We start from the raw sequence: 20,419 nt of genomic DNA on the forward strand, positions 1-20,419 counted from the left end.
CCAATATACTGGACAAAGCAAAGTTCTGGTTGCACGAGATTTCAGCAAAGAACAAGCACCCCACAATCAAGAAGATTGTGGGCGGCACGGTGGCACAGTGGTTAGCACTTGCTGCCTCACAGCGCCTGAGACCCGGGTTCAATTCCCGCCTCAGGCGACTGACTGTGTGGAGTTTGCACGTTCTCCCCGTGTCTGCGTGGATTTCCTCCGGGTGCTCCGGTTTCCTCCCACAGTCCAAAGATGTGCAGGTCAGGTGAATTGGCCATGCTAAATTGCCCGTAGTGTTAGGTAAGGAGTAAATGTAGGGGTATGGGTGGGTTGCGCTTCGGCGGGTCGGTGTGGACTTGTTGGGCCGAAGGGCCTGTTTCCACACTGTAATGTAATATAATCTAAAAAAAAGGAGGAACAGTAAATTAAAGACAAATCAACTTAGGCTGGCAAAGAGGAAATCCAAAGTTGACTCGACAATTTCGAACACATAGCACCATCACAGGGCTCCACCATTACTGATGTCACCTCCTGCACAAAGCAGCTCAGTGAAGATAAAATACAGCCAGTCTCAGAAGAAGATCTTAGATCTCCTCTGTGGTGCCATGAGAAAGCTCCAAGAATGCACGGTTACCATTAGTTCCACTATTAACTAGACTCATCTCCTCACATTGAAATGCAGGCACAACAGTTTGCAAACTTACACTCTGGCCAAGAGGGAATATCAAATGAGTGTTTCTAGGTTGACCTCAGTAGATTATCAACTCCGTCAGCAGGAACACTCAGTGCATAAGGTTTGGCCCCGAGCATGAATCTAGCATATTCAAGTCCCACTCCACAGATTTGGGCACATTAACCCAGGCAAGCACTACATTTCTGGATTAATTGCAGCACAAACTGGTCAGTAATTTACTACTTGATTCATCAACAACTCCGCCCTTGTTGTACTGCGACTTTTATGTGCACGTGTGAATCAGCGTGTGTCATATGCACGTGTGTGCGCGCGTGTACATTCTTGCACACTGGAAACGACGAATTAATATTGACATTTCACTGGTATTTTCAAGATGAAGTGGAACGCAGTCAGATTAATGGGTCAAGTTAGACAAGAGAACATTTAGTTTCAGTTGAGTTGGCAGGGTAAATACTGGCAGCTGCATCTCAAACAAACTAAACAGTCCCTCACCAAAGCTCATGTAGACAAACATTACTCAGGTGACGATCCCTCAGCCAAAGCTTATGTAGACAAACATTATTCAGCAGAGATCTTGAGCCAGAAGAATAAGAGTTTAATTCTCCCGAGCTCACATGTAGAGGAACTTTAATCAAAGTTTCAGTTGATGTCTGTAATACAATAAGCTCATTCAGTAACGCTCACAATTTGAACCTTTGACCTTTCATTCAAGGATGGGGAGTAGAAGCAACTCAACCTCAACAATCCAAACACTTACATTTACAATGAAATCTTCTGGAGCCAGTTTTACATCGAGAGGTGTCGAAGGGATAGCTGCAGCAATCTGATTGTTCAGCTCATTGATTTCTTCCTAAAAGAATTAGAAGATTGCGACAGTTTGTCCTGAAGTTCTTTTTATGCAAAAATGAAGTTACTTTACAATAAAATTTCCATCAAACCTCAAAAGCAAAAGCAAAACGGTCAAATTCATGTTAAAAATGTTCAACCAATGTTCACCCAAATAACTGAGCAACAACTCTTTCTATTCATATAGCACCTTGAACGCAGTAAACATCCAAGGGTATTTCAAAAAGTTATCAAATTAAGTGACACGAAACCTCAAAAGCAACTATTAGGATTAAGATGGATGACCAACAAAGAAAATTGGTAAAGTAATATGTTCAAAGATATTTCTTAAAGCAAGCAAGACAGCAAATTAGAGATTTACAAGGAAATCTCACTCTTTAGGTCTTAGACAACTGAAAATATGGTGGCAAAAGGAGGATCCAAAGAAATTCAGGGATGCAGAACAGACCGGAGTTGGTAGAAGGTTTTGGCTCAGACAGAAATTCAAACAAGGAGTTGCTGAACCAGGAGCCAATGGGGCAAAAGCAGGAGAGATGGGAGAATGGGGCGTGGTGCAGGTTAGACCACACACATCTGGAAAAAGGAAGGAATAGAATTTCCTGTGTGATTTGATTTGGTTTGATTTATTATTGTCACATGGACCTAAGTAGAGTGAAAAGTTTTGTTTTACATGCAGTACAGGCAGATCACAATACACAAGGATCACAGGGTGATAGAACAAAGATCTGACTGCAAAGAAGGTGAATAAAAAATAAAATCAGCTTTAGATTTGAAATTTGAGAGGTCTATTCAAAAGTCTAATAACAGTGGGGAAGAAGCTGTTCTTCAACCTGTTGGTACGTGTGCTAAAGCTTTTGTACCTTCTGCCTGACAGAGAGGTTGGAAGAGATTATAAACAAGAAGGGAGGGGTCTTTGGTGATGTTGGCTGTCTTCCCGAGGCAACAGGAAGTGTAGATAGAATCAGTGGACGGAAGGTTGGCTTGTATGATGGACTGGGCTATGTTCACAACTCTATGCAGTTTACTATGGGCCTGGGCAGAGCAGTTGCCATACCAAGCTATGAAGTGTCTGGATAGAATGCTTTCTATGGTGCATATGAGCTAGTGAAAGTCCTTATGTTTCCAAGAGAAGAATGGTGAACAGCAAGCAAAAGGACAGAGTTGCAGACTGAGCATAGGACAGACTTAGAGCACAGCACTGCAGATGTGCTCGGGAGATAATGAGGAGTAAAGTTTAAGAGGTGTGAATGAAACTTTTAGCAACACTGGGAATGAAGCCAGAACTTTAGCTGCCAAAGAATCAAAATACATGGTCAGAACGTGCAGTTTCTGGGAACAACCAGCTGTTCTCAGTATTTCCTCCTTATTCCAGTTTTTATAAATGACTTGGATGAGGTAGTTATGGGTTAGTAAATTTGCAGATGTCATCGATAATATAGAGGGCTACTGCAGGCTGCAGCGCGACATAGACAGGATGCAGAGCTGGGCTGAGAAATGGCAGATAGAGTTCAACCTGGATAAATGCGAAGTGATGCATTTTGGAAGGTCGAACTCGAATGCTGAATATAGGATTAAAGACAGGATTCTTGGCAGTATGGAGGAACAGAGGGATTTGGGTGTGCAAGTACATAGATCCCTCAAAGTTGCCACCCAAGTGGATAGAGTTGTTAAGAAAGCATATGTTGTTTTGGCTTTCATTAATCGGAGATCGAGTTTAACAGCCATGAGGTTTTGCTGCAGCTGTACAAGTCCCTGGTGAGACCACACTTGGAATATTGTGTCCAGTTCTGGTTGCCCTACTATAGGAAAGATACAGAGGCTTTGGAGAGGGTGCAAAGAAGGTTTACCAGGATGCTGCCTGGACTGGAGGGCTTGCCTTATGAAGAAAGGTTGAATAAGCTTGGACTTTTCTCTATAGAGAAAAGGAGGAAGAGAGGTGACCTGATCGAGGTGTACAAAATAATGAGAGGAATAGATGGAGTCAATAGCCAGAGACTTTTCCCCAGGGCAGGATTGACTAGTACGAGAAGTCATAGTTTGAAGATATTAGGAGGAACGTATAAAGGAGACGTCAGAGGTAGGTTTTTTACGCAGAGAGTTGTGAATGCATGGAATGTGTTGCCAGCTGTGGTGGTGGAAGCAGAGTCATTGGGGACAATTTAAGCGACTGCTGGACATGCACATGGATAGCAGTGAGTTGAGGGGTGCGTAGGTTAAGTTACTATATTTTACATTAGGATTAAATCTCAGCACAACATCATAGGCCAAAGGGCCTGTTCTGTGCTGTACTTTTCTATGTTCTATGTTCTATTCAAACTCATTCTCAACTACTTTCCTGTGGGAGCCCTGGTTTGCTGATTTTTTATTCAAAAGGCTATAACCTAAAGTAGGAGTTGGACTGCTATAACTGCAATACTAGGAAAGTTGTTTGCAACTTGAAAATCAAGTTTTACACATTTTTTTGAGCTGGAAGAAAGAGAAAAACTGAAAAGCACCTAGGATCTTTTGTGTCAAGGAAATTCTACCCGGCAACAAGCCCTGATCAGTTGAGTGCTAATAACAAGGGGCCAGTGCCAAGAGCGTGAAAAATACCCAGATGCTACAGACATACAGCATCCCTCTCCTTCTCCATGTGGGCAAACGGACACAAACCTAAAATAAAGAATTCATACAACATTCTCGTTCATCTGATCACTCACTCAACTGAAGGATGACCATCAGCATACAGATAACAGAATCTTTGCAAGAGCACGGTGGCACAGTAGTTAGCACTGCTGCCTCGCAACGCCAGAGACCCGGGTTCAATTCCCGCCTCAGGCGACACTCTGTGTGGAGTTTGCACGTTCTCCCCGTGTCTGCGTGGGTTTCCTCCGGGTGCTCCGGTTTCCTCACACGGTCCAAAAATGTCCAGGTCAGATGAATTGGCCATGTTAAATTGCCCATAGTGTTAGGTGCAGGGGTAAACATAAGGGTCTGGGTGGGTGAACTTCAGCGGGTCGGTGTGGACTTGTTGGGCCGAAGGGCCTGTTTCCACACTGTAAGTAATCTAATTACGGCAAGAATCAAAGTCAGAATTTTGTTTACCCTGTATATATTCCCTTTCCCAATAAAGTCATGACATCTGACAAGGATCCAGATATCAGAGTGATGGTCGGGCATTAAAGCTGGAGAAGTTCAAACGAAAGCAGAAATGAGGCCAGTTTCCACCCGTGGGTAATTCATCAAGGTCTACCACAGGGGTAACTAGGTAGCAGAGATGAACAAACATACCTGTCTCTGTACATTACATCACATATGGCACGCAGCTGGGAGAGTTAAAATAGTAAAAATAATCTCCCAAAATGACTGGAGAATGTTGCTGAGCAAAGAGACCTTGGAATGCATGTTCCTAACCCTGTGAAAGTAGTTTCGGTTCGACGGGGTAAGCAAAGGTGGCGTTTGGTTTGCTTGCCTTTATTGGTCAGGAGTTGGGATGTCACACTGTTCCTCTACAGGACATTGGTTAGGCCACTGTTGGAGTACTGCATTCAGTTCTGGCCTTCTTGCTAATAGGAAGGATGTTGGCGAAACTTGAAAGGGCTCAGAACAGATTTACAAGGATGCTGTCAGAGTTGGAGGAATTGAGCTGCAAGGAGAGGCTGAATAGGCTGGGGCTTTTCTCCTGGAATGTCAAACACTGAGGAGGGGGGGTACCTTCCAGAAGTTTATAAAATTTGGAGGGGCATGGATAGATTGAATAGACAAGGTCTTTTCCCAGGGTAAGGAATCCAAAACCAGACAGCATAGGTTTAAGGTGTGAGGGGAAAGATTTAAAAGGGATCCAAAGGGCAACTTTTTCATGCAGAGGATGATTTGAATGAACTGCCAGGGAAATGCAGGAGCTTGTACAATTACAACATTTAAAAATACATCTGAACAGGTAAATGATTCGTAAGGGTTTAGAGGGAAATCGGCTAAGTACTGTTTAGGATATCTAGTCGGCATGGGCGAGTTGGACTGAAGGGTCTGTTTCCATGCCACACATCTCTATGACTTCACTGGAAGATGCCAAAGTTAGTAAGTTTGTGGGTGACATCAAAATTGATGGTCTAGTAGACCGTAATTGCAGCTAAGATTACAAAGGGATATTGATCAATTGGGCCAATGGGCTAAGGAGTGGCTGATGGAGTTTAATTTGGATAATTGCGAGGTATTGCATTTTGGTAAGACGAGCAAAGGCAGGACTTATGCAGTTAATGATAAGGCCCTGGGTAGTGTTATCAGCCAAAGGACTAGGGGTTCAGGGATATGGTTCTTTAAAATTTGCATCACTGGGTGGTTAAGATGGCATTTAGCACGCTTGCCTTCATTGCTCAGACCACTGAGTACAGGAGTTAGGACACCATGTTGAAATTGTACATAATTCTGATGAGGCCACTTCTGGAGTACTGTGTGCAGTTCTGGTCACCGTGCTATTGGGAGGATATTGTTGAATTGGAGAGGGCTGAGAAAAGATTTACCAGGATGTTGCCAGGACTGCAGGTTTTGAGTTTATAAGGAGAGGCGGGATACGCTGGGCCATCTTTCAATGGAGTATAGCGTGATTGAAGGGTCCTTTACAGAGGTTTATAAAATCATGAGAGGCAACAAATAAGGTGAATAGTAAGAGTCTTTTCCCAAGGATGGGGGAGTCCAAAACTAGGAGGCCTAGGTTTAAAGATGAGAGGAGAAAGATTTAAAAGGAACCTGAGGGGCAACTTTTTCACACAAGGGTGGTCTGTATGTGGAATGAACTGCCAAAGGAAGTGATAGTTGCAGGTATAGATACAACGTTTAAAATACATTTGGATAGCTACATGAAAAGGAAAGGGATAGGGATAAGAGGGATATGGGCCAAACGCAGGCAATTGGGACTAGTTTATTTTGGGAAACCTGGTCGGCATTGATGAGTTGAAACAAAGTCTATTTCCCTGCTTTAGGCTCTGTGACCAACACAAGGAAGAATTAGTAGAAGTCAGCAACTAGCAAATTAAGTTAAACTAGAAGACTTTCCTTCTACAGAAAGCAATGAGAATGTGCAATGTGTTGTCTGATGGAATGATTGAAGCTGAAAGCATTAATACAGGGTGCATTAATACGGTAGAGAGAGGAAAGGAAACAGGATTGGAGGCAGGGTCAGGGTTGACTGGGAGGAGGTTCACGAGAATTACAAGAACTGGTTTAGACTAGTTGAGCAATTTGATCAGTTTTTATGTTGACCATGCTACACTGTGCAAAATACCTACTGGTTGGATGGTCGTTTCAGCTTCAGGTTGAGTTTGACCAATCCATTTGTACAACTTCCGACAAAGGATGTTGTTCAGGATTTCCCGCGCAGGTTTCAGTTCGGGTCGAGATGAATTCAGGATCTGTTGGAAGATTTCATCTGCAAAAAGTAACAATCAAAATGTCAGTCAACTCAGGACACTCTTGTCTCTTCTGCACTGATAAAACAGTGATTATCGAAACAAAATGCTCCAAGACATAATTAATATCACATTCCAGCACAGGTCAGAGAAACATTAAGCATTTGGAGAGGGTATTCTCAAATCTTTCCTTGTATCTAAAGTCCCTCATTCCTGGCATCATTCTAGTAAACGTCCTTCGCACTCTCTCCAGGATTTTAACATCTTTTCTTAAATAAGGTGCCCAGAACTGAACACGATACTCCAACAAAAACAGAAATTACTGGAAAAACTCAGCAAGTCTGGCAGCATCTGTGGAGAGAAATCAGAGTTAACATTTCGGCTCAAGTGACCTCACCTAAGTACTCCAAATGTGGTCTGACCAATGATTTGTAGAGGTATAGCATTATTTCCTTGCTTCTATACTCCATGTCTTATTTTATAAACCCAAGGATCCTGTGAGCCTTCTTAACTACTATTTCAACTTGCTTGGCCACCGTCAGAGAATTACGCACCTGAACCACAAGGTCCCTGTGCTCCTGTTCTCCCTTCAAAGCTCCCCCTTCCTCAACCACCATCGAGTCTGTAGTGTCTCTCCATGTTTCTTCTACCAAAATTCATTACCTCATTTCTCTGCATTGCAATTTATCAGCCAAGTTTCTGTTTATTTGACCAACTTGTCAGAGGAGAAAGTGAGGACTGCAGATGCTGGAGATCAGAGCTGAAAATGTGTTGCTGGAAAAGCGCAGCAGGTCAGGCAGCATCCAAGGAGCAGGAGAATCAACGTTTCTGGCATGAGCCATTCCTGAAGAAGGGCTCATGCCCGAAACCTCGATTCTCCTGCTCCTTGGATGCTGCCTGACCTGCTGCGCTTTTCCAGCAACACATTTTCAACTTGTCAGAGGGACCATCATGCTCACAATTCACTAATTGCCCCAGCTGAGTATCAGCTACAAATTTAGAGATTTTGCCCTCAACACCCATCTCAAAATCATTTATACAGATTAGAAAACAGCAAGAGCCCCAACATCGATCCCCAGGGAACAACAGTTTCAAATCTCCTCCAATCTGAGAAATGTCCACTTCTATCTACCCTGCAGCCAACTTCGAAGCCAAGCATCCATCAATCCTGAACGTTTCTAACTTGCTAACCACCGTTCCATCTGGCACTGTATCGAATAATTTCTGAAAGTCCAAAAATGCAACATCCATAGCACTACCTCATCCACTGTCTGTGTCACCTCAAAGAATGTGGTTTAGTTTGTCAGACATGACCTGCCCTTGACAAAGGCCATGTTAACTATCTAGCGCTAACTGTACACTTGGAGAAAAATAAGTTACATTATCCTGTTTTATGGCCTCTGTCAGATTTCCCTCTATCAATATCAAGCTGACAGGTCTGTACTTTCCTGGGTTAACCTTTGCCCCATCTTTTGCAACTTTACAGACCTTTAGTTTGTTGACTTACTCTTGGGACATGGGCATCGCTGATAGCCAGCATTTACCGCCCAACCTTAGGATGGTGGAACTTGGATTTCCCATGGACCTGCTGTTCTTGTCCTTCTAGCTGGTAATGGTTACAGGTCTGCTGTTGGAGGGGCCTTGGAGAGTTACTGGTCCCCTGGTATGACTCCTGTGTTCAGAGAGGCCTGGGAAATTTCTGTTAATAACCCCACTATTTTCTTCCTTACCTCTCTCAGCAGTCTAGGATGAATCCCATTGGAGCCAGTGATTTCTCTACCTGGAATGCTGCTAATCCCTGCTCCAATTTCTTGTATTCTTACGCTTCCAGTTAGTTACCCAGGAAAAGTTAGCCTGCCCCAGCCATATTCTAACCCACTAACCTCCCTCCCATTCCAGGTGCTTCCTGAACTTCAAACACTCAATACCTCCTTCCCCTATCCTAAGCCCCATTGGCAGCCACTTCGCACACAGGCTCCACTGGTATCATACTGACACTCTACTTTCCCACCACTACTCGCATTCTAATCCCTTAAACTACTGCTACCCAAACCTCACAATGACTTTACATACTCACCTTTCAACACAGCCCATTAAAACATCCGGCTTGGTTGCTGGGCATGTGTATTCCAGAACAACACCCTGGACTGCTGATGAAGGGGACCTCGGTTTGGGCTCCCATAATAATCCTGAACCATTGGTGGTGGGTGGTGGTGGCAGTACAGGGGTGTTGGGGAGGAGTGGTGTTGATTTCATCCGTGATATACAACCGTGATCAGTAGCCCTCACAACATTCCAATCCATAGTGCTCACCTGTGAGTTTGGTGTAAGCCACCATGTCATCGATTGCTTCAGACATTTTATAAAGCTTCCCATCCGTGCCACTTATCTCGATGTATGGATCTGCAAGCACCAGTGCCTCAGTGATCCTGAAGGGTGAAATAGTTTCAAACGTCTGTCAGCAAGAGGAATCCAATAGCTCAAAGGGTCCATTCGCTGTGTCGGAAGGGAGCAGACTGTAGCTCAGGGTTAATCACTGGTCTGTACGGAGTTTGGATAGCTGATCAGACACAACCACAACTGTATCTTATTGGTCTCAGTATCCATATGATGGGGTGAAACAGGAGCATTAAAGGAAAATATAAACCAGTTAGGGTTCCTAATCGTGACCAAGAGAATGTGACAGAAATTACATAAATGACAGAAAATGGTTGCAAGTGATTTGGATGAGAATTTAGGAGGCATGGTTAGTATGTTTGGGGGTGACACCAAAATTGTTGGTATAGTGGACAACGAAGAAGGTTATCTAAGATTACAAACACATCTTGATCAATTGGGTCAAATGGGCTGAGGAATGGCAGATGGAGTTTAATTTGGATAAATGCAAGGTACTGCATTTTGGTAAAACAAACATGGGCAGGATTGGAACAGTTAATGGTAGGGCCCTGGGTAGGGTTGTGAAACAGAAAGACCTAGGGATTCAGGTGCATAATTCTTTGAAATTTGCATAACAGGTAGACAGGCTAGTTAAGAAAGCAATTAGCACACTTGCCTTCATTGCTCAGACTATTGAGTATAGGAATTGGGTCTTCATGTTGAGGTTGTACAGGACATTGGTGAGGTATCTATTGGAGTACTGTGTGCCATTCTGGTCATTATCGGGAGGATATTATTTAAACTGGAGAGGGTTCAGAAAATATTTATCAGCATGTTGCTGGGAATGGAGGATTTGAGTTAGGAGGAGAGGCTAGATAGGCTGGGACTTTTCTGACTGGAGTGTAGGAAGTTGAGGGGTGACCTTATAGAGGTGCATAAAATCATGAGGGGCATAGATAGGTGAATATTAAAGATCTTTTCCCTAGGATGAAGGACTTCAAAACAACAGACATATTTTTAAGGTGAGAGGGAAAAGATTTAAAAAGGACACGAGGGACAATTTTTTTTTTTACAGAGAGGGTGGTTCATGTGTAGAATGAACTGCCAAAGGAAGTGGTAGACACAGGCACAACTAACATTTAAAAAACATGGATAGGAAGAGTTTGGAGGGATATGGGCCAAACGCAGGCAGGTGGGACTAGTTAGTTTGGGAACAAGGTTGGTGTGGACTGGTTGAACTGAAGAGTCTGTTTCCAAGCTGTATGGCTCTAGGAAATGTGAAAACATTGCCCTTAGCGAAGGGTACACAGGCTTGACTTAGAGGTTGCCTGGGATGTGCTGATCAACTGCCAACTCTCACCAACATGCATTCACACTCAGGGTTTGAAGTGCCAGAGGACTACTGAAAGCATGGACTCATACCTTAGCAGGAGTCCCTTCAGGAGGAAAGAAAAACCTTAAGCCAGAATGAAAGGGATAAAACTGAAGCGATGTCCCAGAGAGAGACAGCTTCAGTGTAGCTATACTCACATGCTCTCAATAATATTGCACACTCTGTGCTGATAGGCTCTGCGATGCAGGGTGTTACGTGTGTGAAACATGTTATACATGTCTCCAACTTCCTGCAAAGGAAAACATAAAACTGGAATAAACTCTAGTTCATTAGAGTACAATAAAGTCCTTGGACAGATATCCCGGAGCAGAATTTGACATTGGGTAATTCAGCCAAAAATGTCAGTGGGTACTTAATTGTACCTGATTGAACTTTATTTACAGATGAAGACAAATACAGAAAAGGGAGCCATTCATCTACTGATTGTAAGGAGGGCTGGCAGTGGCATAGTGGCAATGTTCTGGATTACTAACCCAGTGACCCCAGGTCAATGCTCTGGGCACATGTTTTCAAATCCCACATAGCAGATTGTGAAATTTGAACTCAATTTTAAAAATCTGGAATTTAAAGCTAAATGCTTGAAACTTTATAAAAGCTTATGGAGTTCACTCATGTCCCTTTGGGTCGTACCCTGGTCTGGCCAACATGGGACTTCATAATCTGGTTGAACTCTAAATGCCCTCCTGGCATGACACAAAGATCAAGGAGCAAAGAGATGGTAAACAAGTGCTGGCCCAGCCAACGACACCCACATTCTCTTCGAATAAAAAAAAAACGCAACTATCACAAATTCTAATTGTTTCTGTGATGAATGGAGGGTTTTCATGTTCAGTAAGCTATCTCATCGCCCTTTGTATATGTTGATTGATAAGAACCTCACCCCCATTGGTCCTTTACTCACTCTCCTTATCTTACTCCATTCAATCAAAGGTTTTGGGACTTACCTTTTCCATACCATTTAAAGTGAAATACACTTCATAAAAATATCTCAATTTTTTTCCCCCACACTATTACATGCCAGAACTGGGTTTACATAAACAGCAACTCCACCTGGTGCAAAGTGCACAGTGAAAACAGACAAGAAATTTAACTCTTTTAAGGAAATTATACTGAGACAAAGTTCCCTCAGACAAAAAGTGACATCATGCAACGATCTGAAAATATTAGGACAAGTGACTATAAGTTTGGTTTTAAAAGATAGCAGCTTTTGAGAAGCATCTTAAAAAGAGAAAAGAGGTGGAGAGATTCAGGGAAGAAGTTTAAAAATTTCGGAACTCGGTGGCTGAAAACATGGCCACCAATGTTGGAACAATGAAAACAGGGCATTGCAATAGAGGCCAGAATTGAACCTTAGCTACTGATTAAGTTAATTACAGAAGTCAAAGCCACTTAACCCATAGTTTTTCAATCCAATTGAATGTGTGGATCTGGAGGCTGGAGAAGGCTAAAGGAATAGGGATGGGCCACCCAATGGAGAGATCTGAAAACAAGAATGAGAACTTTAAAGTTAATTTGTTGCTGGATCAGAAGCCAGGGTAGGTTAACGAGTTTGATAATAGTGGGTGAAGCAAGCAGGATGTTAACAGTCAGAATTCCCAGGAACTAAAGAAAGCTGTTTAAAAATTGGCAAAAAATACTTATCAAGTTTCAAGATTTGATAACACAAAATTAAAAATGAAGCATTTTCAGACTTGCAATCATAAGATTCTCTTGTTGTCATTAATGTACATCATGTCATACATTACAAAGTTGAGCTGCCAGCCATTCCAAAAGGTTCTAAAACCATTCCCTCGAGGCACCCACACCCACTATAAATAAAATGGGGCAGATTAATCTAAAATCTCATATTGGGATTCACATGGTTCATATTCTAGTCTGTGGCATCAGTTCTCTATAATTGTTTGTACATCAATCTTTTCCTAATCTGTTCTCTAAATAACACTCTGCCATTCTGTTTTCTCTACCAAGTGGACAATTTCACACTGATCTACATTAGATTGCACCTGCCATATATTTGGCAACTCACTCAACTTGTCTAAATCGTCCTAAAGCCTCTTTACATCCTTCTTACTACTCTCACTCCCAGCTAGCTTTGTCGTCAACAAACCTGGTATTGAGAAGGATGAGATGTGATTCCCGCATCAAAATATGTGAATAGATACGGGTCAAGCGTCAATCCCTGCATTACCCTATTTTCACCACCTTCCGCTCACGGTATCAATCCTTTATCTCTGTTTGCACAAATACATTCACACCCTCAAAGTGTGATCACAGAATCCTGATGGATTCAACCCAACCTAGAAGGCCAAGGAAGTAGACATATGGGAGCACCATCGCCTCCAAATCATTATGACTTAGACATATACAATCTAGCCAACAGCATTGAGGGAGTACCTTCAACACATGACTGCAGTGGTTCAAGGGAGGACATCACCATCTTTTTGAAAGACATCTACAGCCCATCCTGGAAGCTGTACTCACATCAACAGAGAGAACATGAATAAAACATATGCTTTTTAGGTTGTACACCACTAATTCTGGCCCACAACTCCTCGTGCTACGAGTTTCTATGATGGGCCTTGTCTTTCAAAAGGTTCTAAGAACAGGTTTAATGAAAAGGGAAAACAAGCGAGTGAGTGTCGTTGTCATATTTACATAGAAAATTAAAGAAGTAAGCCATTCAGTCTACTCTACTATTGATCATGATCATGGCTGATCCTCTATTGCAATGCCATACTCTTCCTCTTTCCCCATTCCTCCCTGAGGATCTAAAATCTGGATTGTCAGGAGCAATCATTTAATGCATGCCTTTAACTACAAAATGGCTTCTTAATGCAAGTAACATAAAATAACATAACAAAATGGCTTCTCTGAGCAAATTAACCATTTTGTTTATAATGGCATCAAACTCTGCTGAAAACTGCATTCCTGAACTAATTGAAAGAGATTAGCAAACAATGCCCTGTTCATAGTATGAATTAACAAAGTAAGATATGACATTATTAAAGTAGCCTAAATTGACCTTGGAAACCAGGTGTCCCCAGAGATAAAGACGTGCAAGACAAGTCAGTTCCAAGGAAATATCATTGGCTTAATTTTATGTCTATTTGTCATTTTATTGGATTAATTTTGCAATTAAGGCTGCTCTATTTATTAAGAGACCTATAAAAGTTGCCTGTGTTTTAAGCTAAGGCGCACAGCTTTTCCAGAGTACATAGAGGTGCTTAACTCCTGTGTTGCTGGATAACCTATGTCATAATAAATCATTAAATCTTGCTGAATCAGACAGAGCTACTAGTGCTTATTTGACTGATCGCAGAACCGAGAGGCCCCTCCCATTGGGCCTAGATCTTCATCCCAAAACCTTTAATTTCTAGAGATCTATGTATTTCTTTCTTAAAAGTATTGGTGACTCTACCTTCATAGTCTTTAATGGGTAAGAATTTCACAGGTTCACCACCCTCAGTGAAGAAATTTCTCCTTGTCTCAGTCTGAAATGGCGTATAACATAACCAGATTATTTCAGAGGCCCTGTTTAGGGGAAACGTCATTGCTGCATCCAGTCTATTCATCCTTGTCACAATTTTACATGTTTCAAAGTCTCATCCTTCTCAATGTCAGGAAACACATGACCAGTCCATTCAATCTCTCCTTCAACAAACCTGCTATCCCAGGCATCATTTCGATGAACCTTTGTTGCACTCCCTCTATGGCAAGTATACGTTCTCTTAGATAAAGAGACCAAGAATGTCCTCAGTACTCCAAGTCACCAAGACCCTGTACAGCTGCATAAAATCTCCTTGTTCCTGTACTCAAACCCTATTTCAATGAAGGCGAACTTACCATTTTCCTTCCTAACTTCTTCTTGTACCTGCACCGCCAGTTTTCAATGAACAATGCACAAAGATACCCAGGTCCCTTTATACATTGACATTTTCAATTTATCTCTCATCATTTAAATAAATTATATCCTGTCATTCTGTTTTTGCACTAAAGTGAGCATGTTATGTTTTATTGGCAAGAATATTGTCTAAACCACCCCAAAATCTCTTCACATCCTCATCACTTCCACTCTGACCTAGTTGTGTGTCATCAGCAGATTTAAAAACATTACATTTAACTCCCTCATCCAAATACATGAATAGCTGGGGCCCAAGTACTGATCCCTGCCGTATTCCACTTGTCAGTGCATTTACTCTGAAAATTACCCATTTATTCCTGCTCTGTTTCCTGTCTGCTGACCAATTCTTAATCCATGCTAGTATATTGTCCCTAATTCCACATGTCTCTTATTTTAACCTCATACTGTTAAAGGTTTTCTGAAAAACCAAATACATCACAACATTACATACACTGGTTCTCCATAATCTATTCTATTAGTTACATCCTCAGAAACCTTCTGAAGTTTTGTCAAACATGATTTCCCATGTGTAAATCCATGCTTACTTTCTGTTAATTTTTATTTGTCATCCTGTTAGTTATCCAGCATTTTTCCTATTAATGTTAGGCTAACTAGTTTTCTCCCTCTCTATTTTTTTGAACAATGGTATTATTTTTGACATCCTCCAAGCTATCAGGACAGAGAAAGGCTGCTCTTTCACTAGAGAGCAAGACTGTTGTTGGTTTAACCTGAGGGTCACCTTACCTCAGGTGAGGGGAGAGGTAAGGAGAGTCCTTCATGGTAACCTTAGGCAGTGTGGGGATTGAACCCACTGTTGATGTCACTCTGCATTGCAAACCAGCCTTCCAGCCAACTAGCCAATCCCTGAGTTAACTAATGTTTATCTGGTTTAGCCAAAATAGAGTCAGCTGGTGATTTCAAAACAAAATCTCTATTTCATCATAAAATATGCTTTACCTTATCTCGAGTGCAAATATGCTTCATTTTGCGAATTTGACAAACTCTAGCGAACTTGAGGAAACGTGCAAAGTCGAAGTTGTTCCGAATTCCTAGATGATGACAGTCCCTTCAGAAACAAATACATACAAGAATATTACTAAATAGGTAGAATTCAAATATACTTACATTTCACTTTGGAAATAAGGACTTACAGCTGTACAGTTGTATTGAACCTTAGTTCCGCCACACTGGGAATATAATGTACACTTCTGGTCTCCACACTACCAAAAGGACGTGGAGGACTTGGGAGAGAGCACAGAAAAGGTTTACCAGGATGCTGCCTAGCTCAGAGGGTTTTAGCTATGAAGAGAGATTGGACAAACTTGGTTTATTTTTACTTGAACATCAGAAGCTGAGGGACGACCTGATAGAAGTTTGCAAAACTATGAGAGTCATGGATAGAACGGATGGTCAAAGTATCGTTACCCCAAGAGTAGAAACATCAGTCATAAGGGGTACAGGTTTAAGGTAAAAGGGGGAAAGTTTAAAAGGAGGTGTGAGAGGCAAGTTATTTTGATTTTTTTTTACATAGAGGATGCTAAGTACCTAGAATGAGCTGCCAGAGGAGGTGGTAGGAGCAAATACCATAGCAATGTTTAAGAGACATATTGTCAGAATAGGCAGAAAAGAGAGGGATACGGGCTGTGTAAAGACAAAAAGATTTTAATTCAGAAAGGTGTCATGGGTCAATGCAAGTTTGGTGGGCCGAAGGACCTGTTGCTGTATTGTACTGTTCTTTATTCTTTGTACTTAAACTTTAGGTTTAAGAAGAAACTATTCATTTTATACATATAAAATTTGAACCAATCTCTTTGAAAAACCTAGGTTTACAAAATTCCCTGTTAAATAAAAATCATTCCCAACACTTCTGTGACATTGATATGTGCATGAAAAGAGTTCACCTTTAGGCTAAAACAGGTTTTAAAAAATACAAGGATATCACACATTGGACAGTAACTAAGTTGTATGTGGAACAGACTTGCACCTACAATCCGCTGAATTAGTTCTTTTGAGGACCACTACCAGGTAAAAAATGAGCATGCACTTGTAGAAACAGTGTCATGACCAGCAGATGTCAACAGTCCTGTCTGCAAATGCACAGTCAGCCATTTTGGCATTTGGACAAGGAGAAGGATCAGCTTAGCTCTGCCCTTTGTTCACTCTAATTGGTTAGAGGACCAGCGCTCACCATTAGTCCTCCAGCCCAGCTCTCTTCAATCACCCAGGCCACATCAAGAAGAGAGAGGCAAGGGTGGAGTTTATAAGTGCAGCTTCTGACCTGAATCTGAAACCGAACATCCTCCATTTTCAAACCAAAATGGATTGCCAACTCTCAAGGAAGTTGTCCACCACATTTTCGAGATTAACAAGAGACAGGCAATAAATACTGGCCCAGAGAGTGGCACCCACACCACATACTGAATAAAAATAAACACAATCTGGGAGTGGGAGGGTGAGGTTTTGCTGACATTTTGCCAGATGCTGGGGAGATGAAGCTCAGCTTCATTAGCTGTCTCCTACATACCCTCAGCCTACTGTGCCCTCATCACCCTGCCTCATGACATCAGGTCACATGTAGATACCGACCCCTCCAGCAGCTTAGTGACTGGATGAGCTTCATCTGCAAGCGTGGCAGCCATTTTGGCACAATGGGTAATTACTTAATATAAGTCACTGTTGGGAATTCATAAACGAAAATCAGTTTGACTGCTATAAAGGTACAACTGTACAAACAGTTTGACCAGCTAAAAGCTCACAACTTCATGATAACACATTCTCAATATTTAAATAATTAATAATATTGAATGATCCAATGCTTTTTGGACAACACAAAGGGGGAAAAAACGGCACAGAGTTAGTGGCCACATTTGCAAAGTATGAAAGCATTAGGTGACAAACAGAACAGGCAATTAGATAAGAATTTAACAATCTAATGGCTGGACATTTACATGTCTTCATCATCTTCAAACACTACTACTTGCGGTGGTATTTTTGACAGAAGATATCCTACATCCCTACTCAAGAAATTTAAGGTACAATTTAATGCTTTAGATCTTAATGTTTCAAAATTTTTAAAAAATATTCTGAGATAATCAAATTTCTGAATTGTACATTAGAAGTGAAACTTTGTTCAGCATTTTTTAAAATAGCTTTAAGCATAATAAATTACCTGACCACTTGAAGTGAATTGCAGATTAATTTATTTTAGTAAGGAGTTATTAAATTGTTTCAAAAAGTCTACTGTATGCAAAAGGAAGAACCACCTCTCCATATACTCCATAAAATTGTAAATAAACTGCCATTACAGGGATGTGCATCCTCATTTTCATTTAGAAATGGTTTAAATCTATTAATATTCCATCGCTTGATTCTTCAATTCAGGAATTGCCATTTAGGTTGTGGAGAACTTTAATCTTCTAATTTTGTAATTATATAAAGATGAGAGCAAGTCATTAGCCAGGGAAAATTTTGAGGATTTTAGGAGCGCAAAGAAGGATGTTAATCTGGAGGAGATGATCAAAGTTTGAACGTGCCTACTTTGGAACTGGCTTCATAAAGCAAGTGGACAGTACACAAAGAGAAGACAGGAGCATTTTGAACTGGACAGTAATATGCAGAGACCCGCACTCAGAAGATCACCATGACTGAATAAAAACAAAATATTGCTGGAGATTTAAAAAATTTTAAAAAGCACAGCTAGAGAAACTCAGTTGGTCTGGCAACATCTGTGAAAAGAGAATCCAAATTCATGTTCTGAATCCAATAGCACTCTTCATCTGCTCCAGGTGGAATGCATCTGAAATTACTGAAAGAATAATTCTGGTCTCCCTGCTTTAGGAAAGATGTTGCCAAACTTGAGAGGGTGCAGAGAAGATTTACAGGGATGTTGCCAGCGTTGGAGGGTCTCAGCTACAGGGAGAGGCTGAAAAACTGGGACTATTTTCCCCTGGAGTAGCGAAGGCTGAGGCATGATATTGCAGAGGTTTATAAAATCATGAGGGAAATGGTCTCTTTCCTAGGGTAGGGGAGTGCAAAACGAGAAGGTATAGGTTTAAGGTGAGAAGGAAAAGGACCTGAGGAGTAACTTTTCCAGAGAATGAGCTGCCAGGGAAGTGGTGGAGGTGGTTACAATTACAACCTGTAAAAAGGCATCTGGATGGGTGAATGAATAGAAAGGGTTTAAGAGGGATATGCGCCAAATGCTGGCAAATGGGACTAGGTCAGATTGGGATGTCTGGTCAGCATGGATGAGTTGAACCAAAGGATTTGTTTCTGTGCTGTATGACTGTATAAGTGCAAAAATGTGAGAGAACAAAACAGTGAGGATTGGTCATCACAATTCAAACTGCATTAACGCCAGGTGACTGGTGATCTTCTAAACAAAGACGATTATTTGTGAAAGAGAAGTGATAAACGCTAGCTGGCCCTAACATCAGCAGTGGGAAAACTACAGGCTCAAAATAAACTTTAAAATCAGGAAAGATGGATGGATTTATTAAAGTAGGACCATGTCTGACTCACTTGATTGATCCCTTTGATGAGGTAACAGAGGGTGATCTGCAAGGTGTTACAGATATGGGCCTTCAGGAAGCTTTGACACACAGGAGGTTTATTACACTGATGCAAGTCCATGAAATTAAAGGGGAAAGCGATGGTACGTGTAGACACTTGGTGGACAGTGACAAGCAGAGAGATCTAGGGGTCCATGTAAACAGATCACCAAAACGCTGCAACTAAAGATGAACAAAGTACAATAAAGACAGAGGGTGTAGGTTTGCTCACTGAGCTGTAGGTTTGATATCCAGACGTTTCATTACTTGGCTAGGTAACATCATCAGTGGTGACCTCCAAGTGAAGCGAAGCTGTTGTCTCCTGCTTTCTATTTATATCTTTCTCCTGAATGGCGTTCCTGGGGTTTGTGGTGATGTCATTTCCTGTTCGTTTTCTGAGGAAAATTCATCATCAACTGATCAGAGAGATTGAGAGATTAGGTTTACCTGGCAAAGTAATCCCACTTATCAACATCAATCCCATTTCTCTTGTTGGCAACAATTTCATACAGAAAGCCCTTCTCCCTGGGCCGGCCTTTGTATGGCCACTGAAAAGACAAGAAACACCACAATTAGATTCACAAAAAATGCACCTCAGAGGAGACAGAAGATTGAGAATCAACTATTTCAGAAGGGATATGAGAACCAACAACAATCATTGAGAGACTGGAGTCACCTGTAGCCCAGACTGGGAAGGACATTGGATTTCATCCTAAAGAGGACAGTACAGAAACAATTGTCAAATTTCTATTTTCAGTTTTTTTCTAATTTTTTTTTTAGTTTTTTTTTCTAAATTGAACGGAATTCACTTTCAGCATGACATGGTGGGATTTGTCCTCTCATTCTCTGGACTATTGACACAATAACAAGAATTACACAACCAAACCTTCTCATCCTAATCACCAATCAGCTAACACACTCCACAAGACCAGAAGATGTCTTGACAGGAACAGAAGTAGTCCAATCAATCAGTTTATTGTTTTTTACGCTACCATTCAATAAGATCATGGCTGATCTGATAATCCTCAACTCTATTTACTTGTTCTAACCCCATAATCCTTGATTTCCCTCACTGATTAAAAGCTCTGTCTAACTCAACCTTGAATATACTTAATTACTCCACTTCTACTGCACTCTATGGTAAAGATTTTAAGAGATTCACCACCCTCAGAAAAAGATTCTTCCACATCTCAGTCTTAAATGGGTAATCCTTTACTCTGAGATCATGCTCTCTGGTCCTGTGCGGCACAGTGGCTCAGTGGTTAGCACTGCTGCCTCACAGCACCA

At 41.5% G+C, this 20,419-nt stretch overlaps 1 protein-coding gene across 2 annotated transcripts in view; it reads right to left on the minus strand.

Moving 5' to 3' along the window:
• Window positions 1-20,419, minus strand: part of samhd1a (SAM domain and HD domain 1a) — a 67,196-nt gene that overhangs the window by 12,755 nt on the left and 34,022 nt on the right. For both annotated transcript variants that reach the window (XR_015759522.1, XM_043710809.2), the window contains exons 8-13: window positions 19,580-19,680; window positions 15,540-15,648; window positions 10,819-10,910; window positions 9,226-9,341; window positions 6,793-6,932; window positions 1,440-1,532 (exon numbers count right to left, since the gene is read on the minus strand). Coding sequence is in view for 1 of the 2 variants with exons in the window: in XM_043710809.2 (XP_043566744.2) it covers window positions 1,440-1,532; window positions 6,793-6,932; window positions 9,226-9,341; window positions 10,819-10,910; window positions 15,540-15,648; window positions 19,580-19,680 (651 nt within the window). In the remaining variant the exon portion in view is untranslated. The remainder of the gene's footprint in view (window positions 1-1,439; window positions 1,533-6,792; window positions 6,933-9,225; window positions 9,342-10,818; window positions 10,911-15,539; window positions 15,649-19,579; window positions 19,681-20,419) is intronic.

The sequence above is a fragment of the Chiloscyllium plagiosum genome, unplaced genomic scaffold (genome assembly GCF_037043375.1).
Source record: "Chiloscyllium plagiosum isolate Xiang-an unplaced genomic scaffold, Cpla_swu_hap1 HiC_scaffold_15, whole genome shotgun sequence".
NCBI lineage: Eukaryota > Metazoa > Chordata > Chondrichthyes > Orectolobiformes > Hemiscylliidae > Chiloscyllium > Chiloscyllium plagiosum.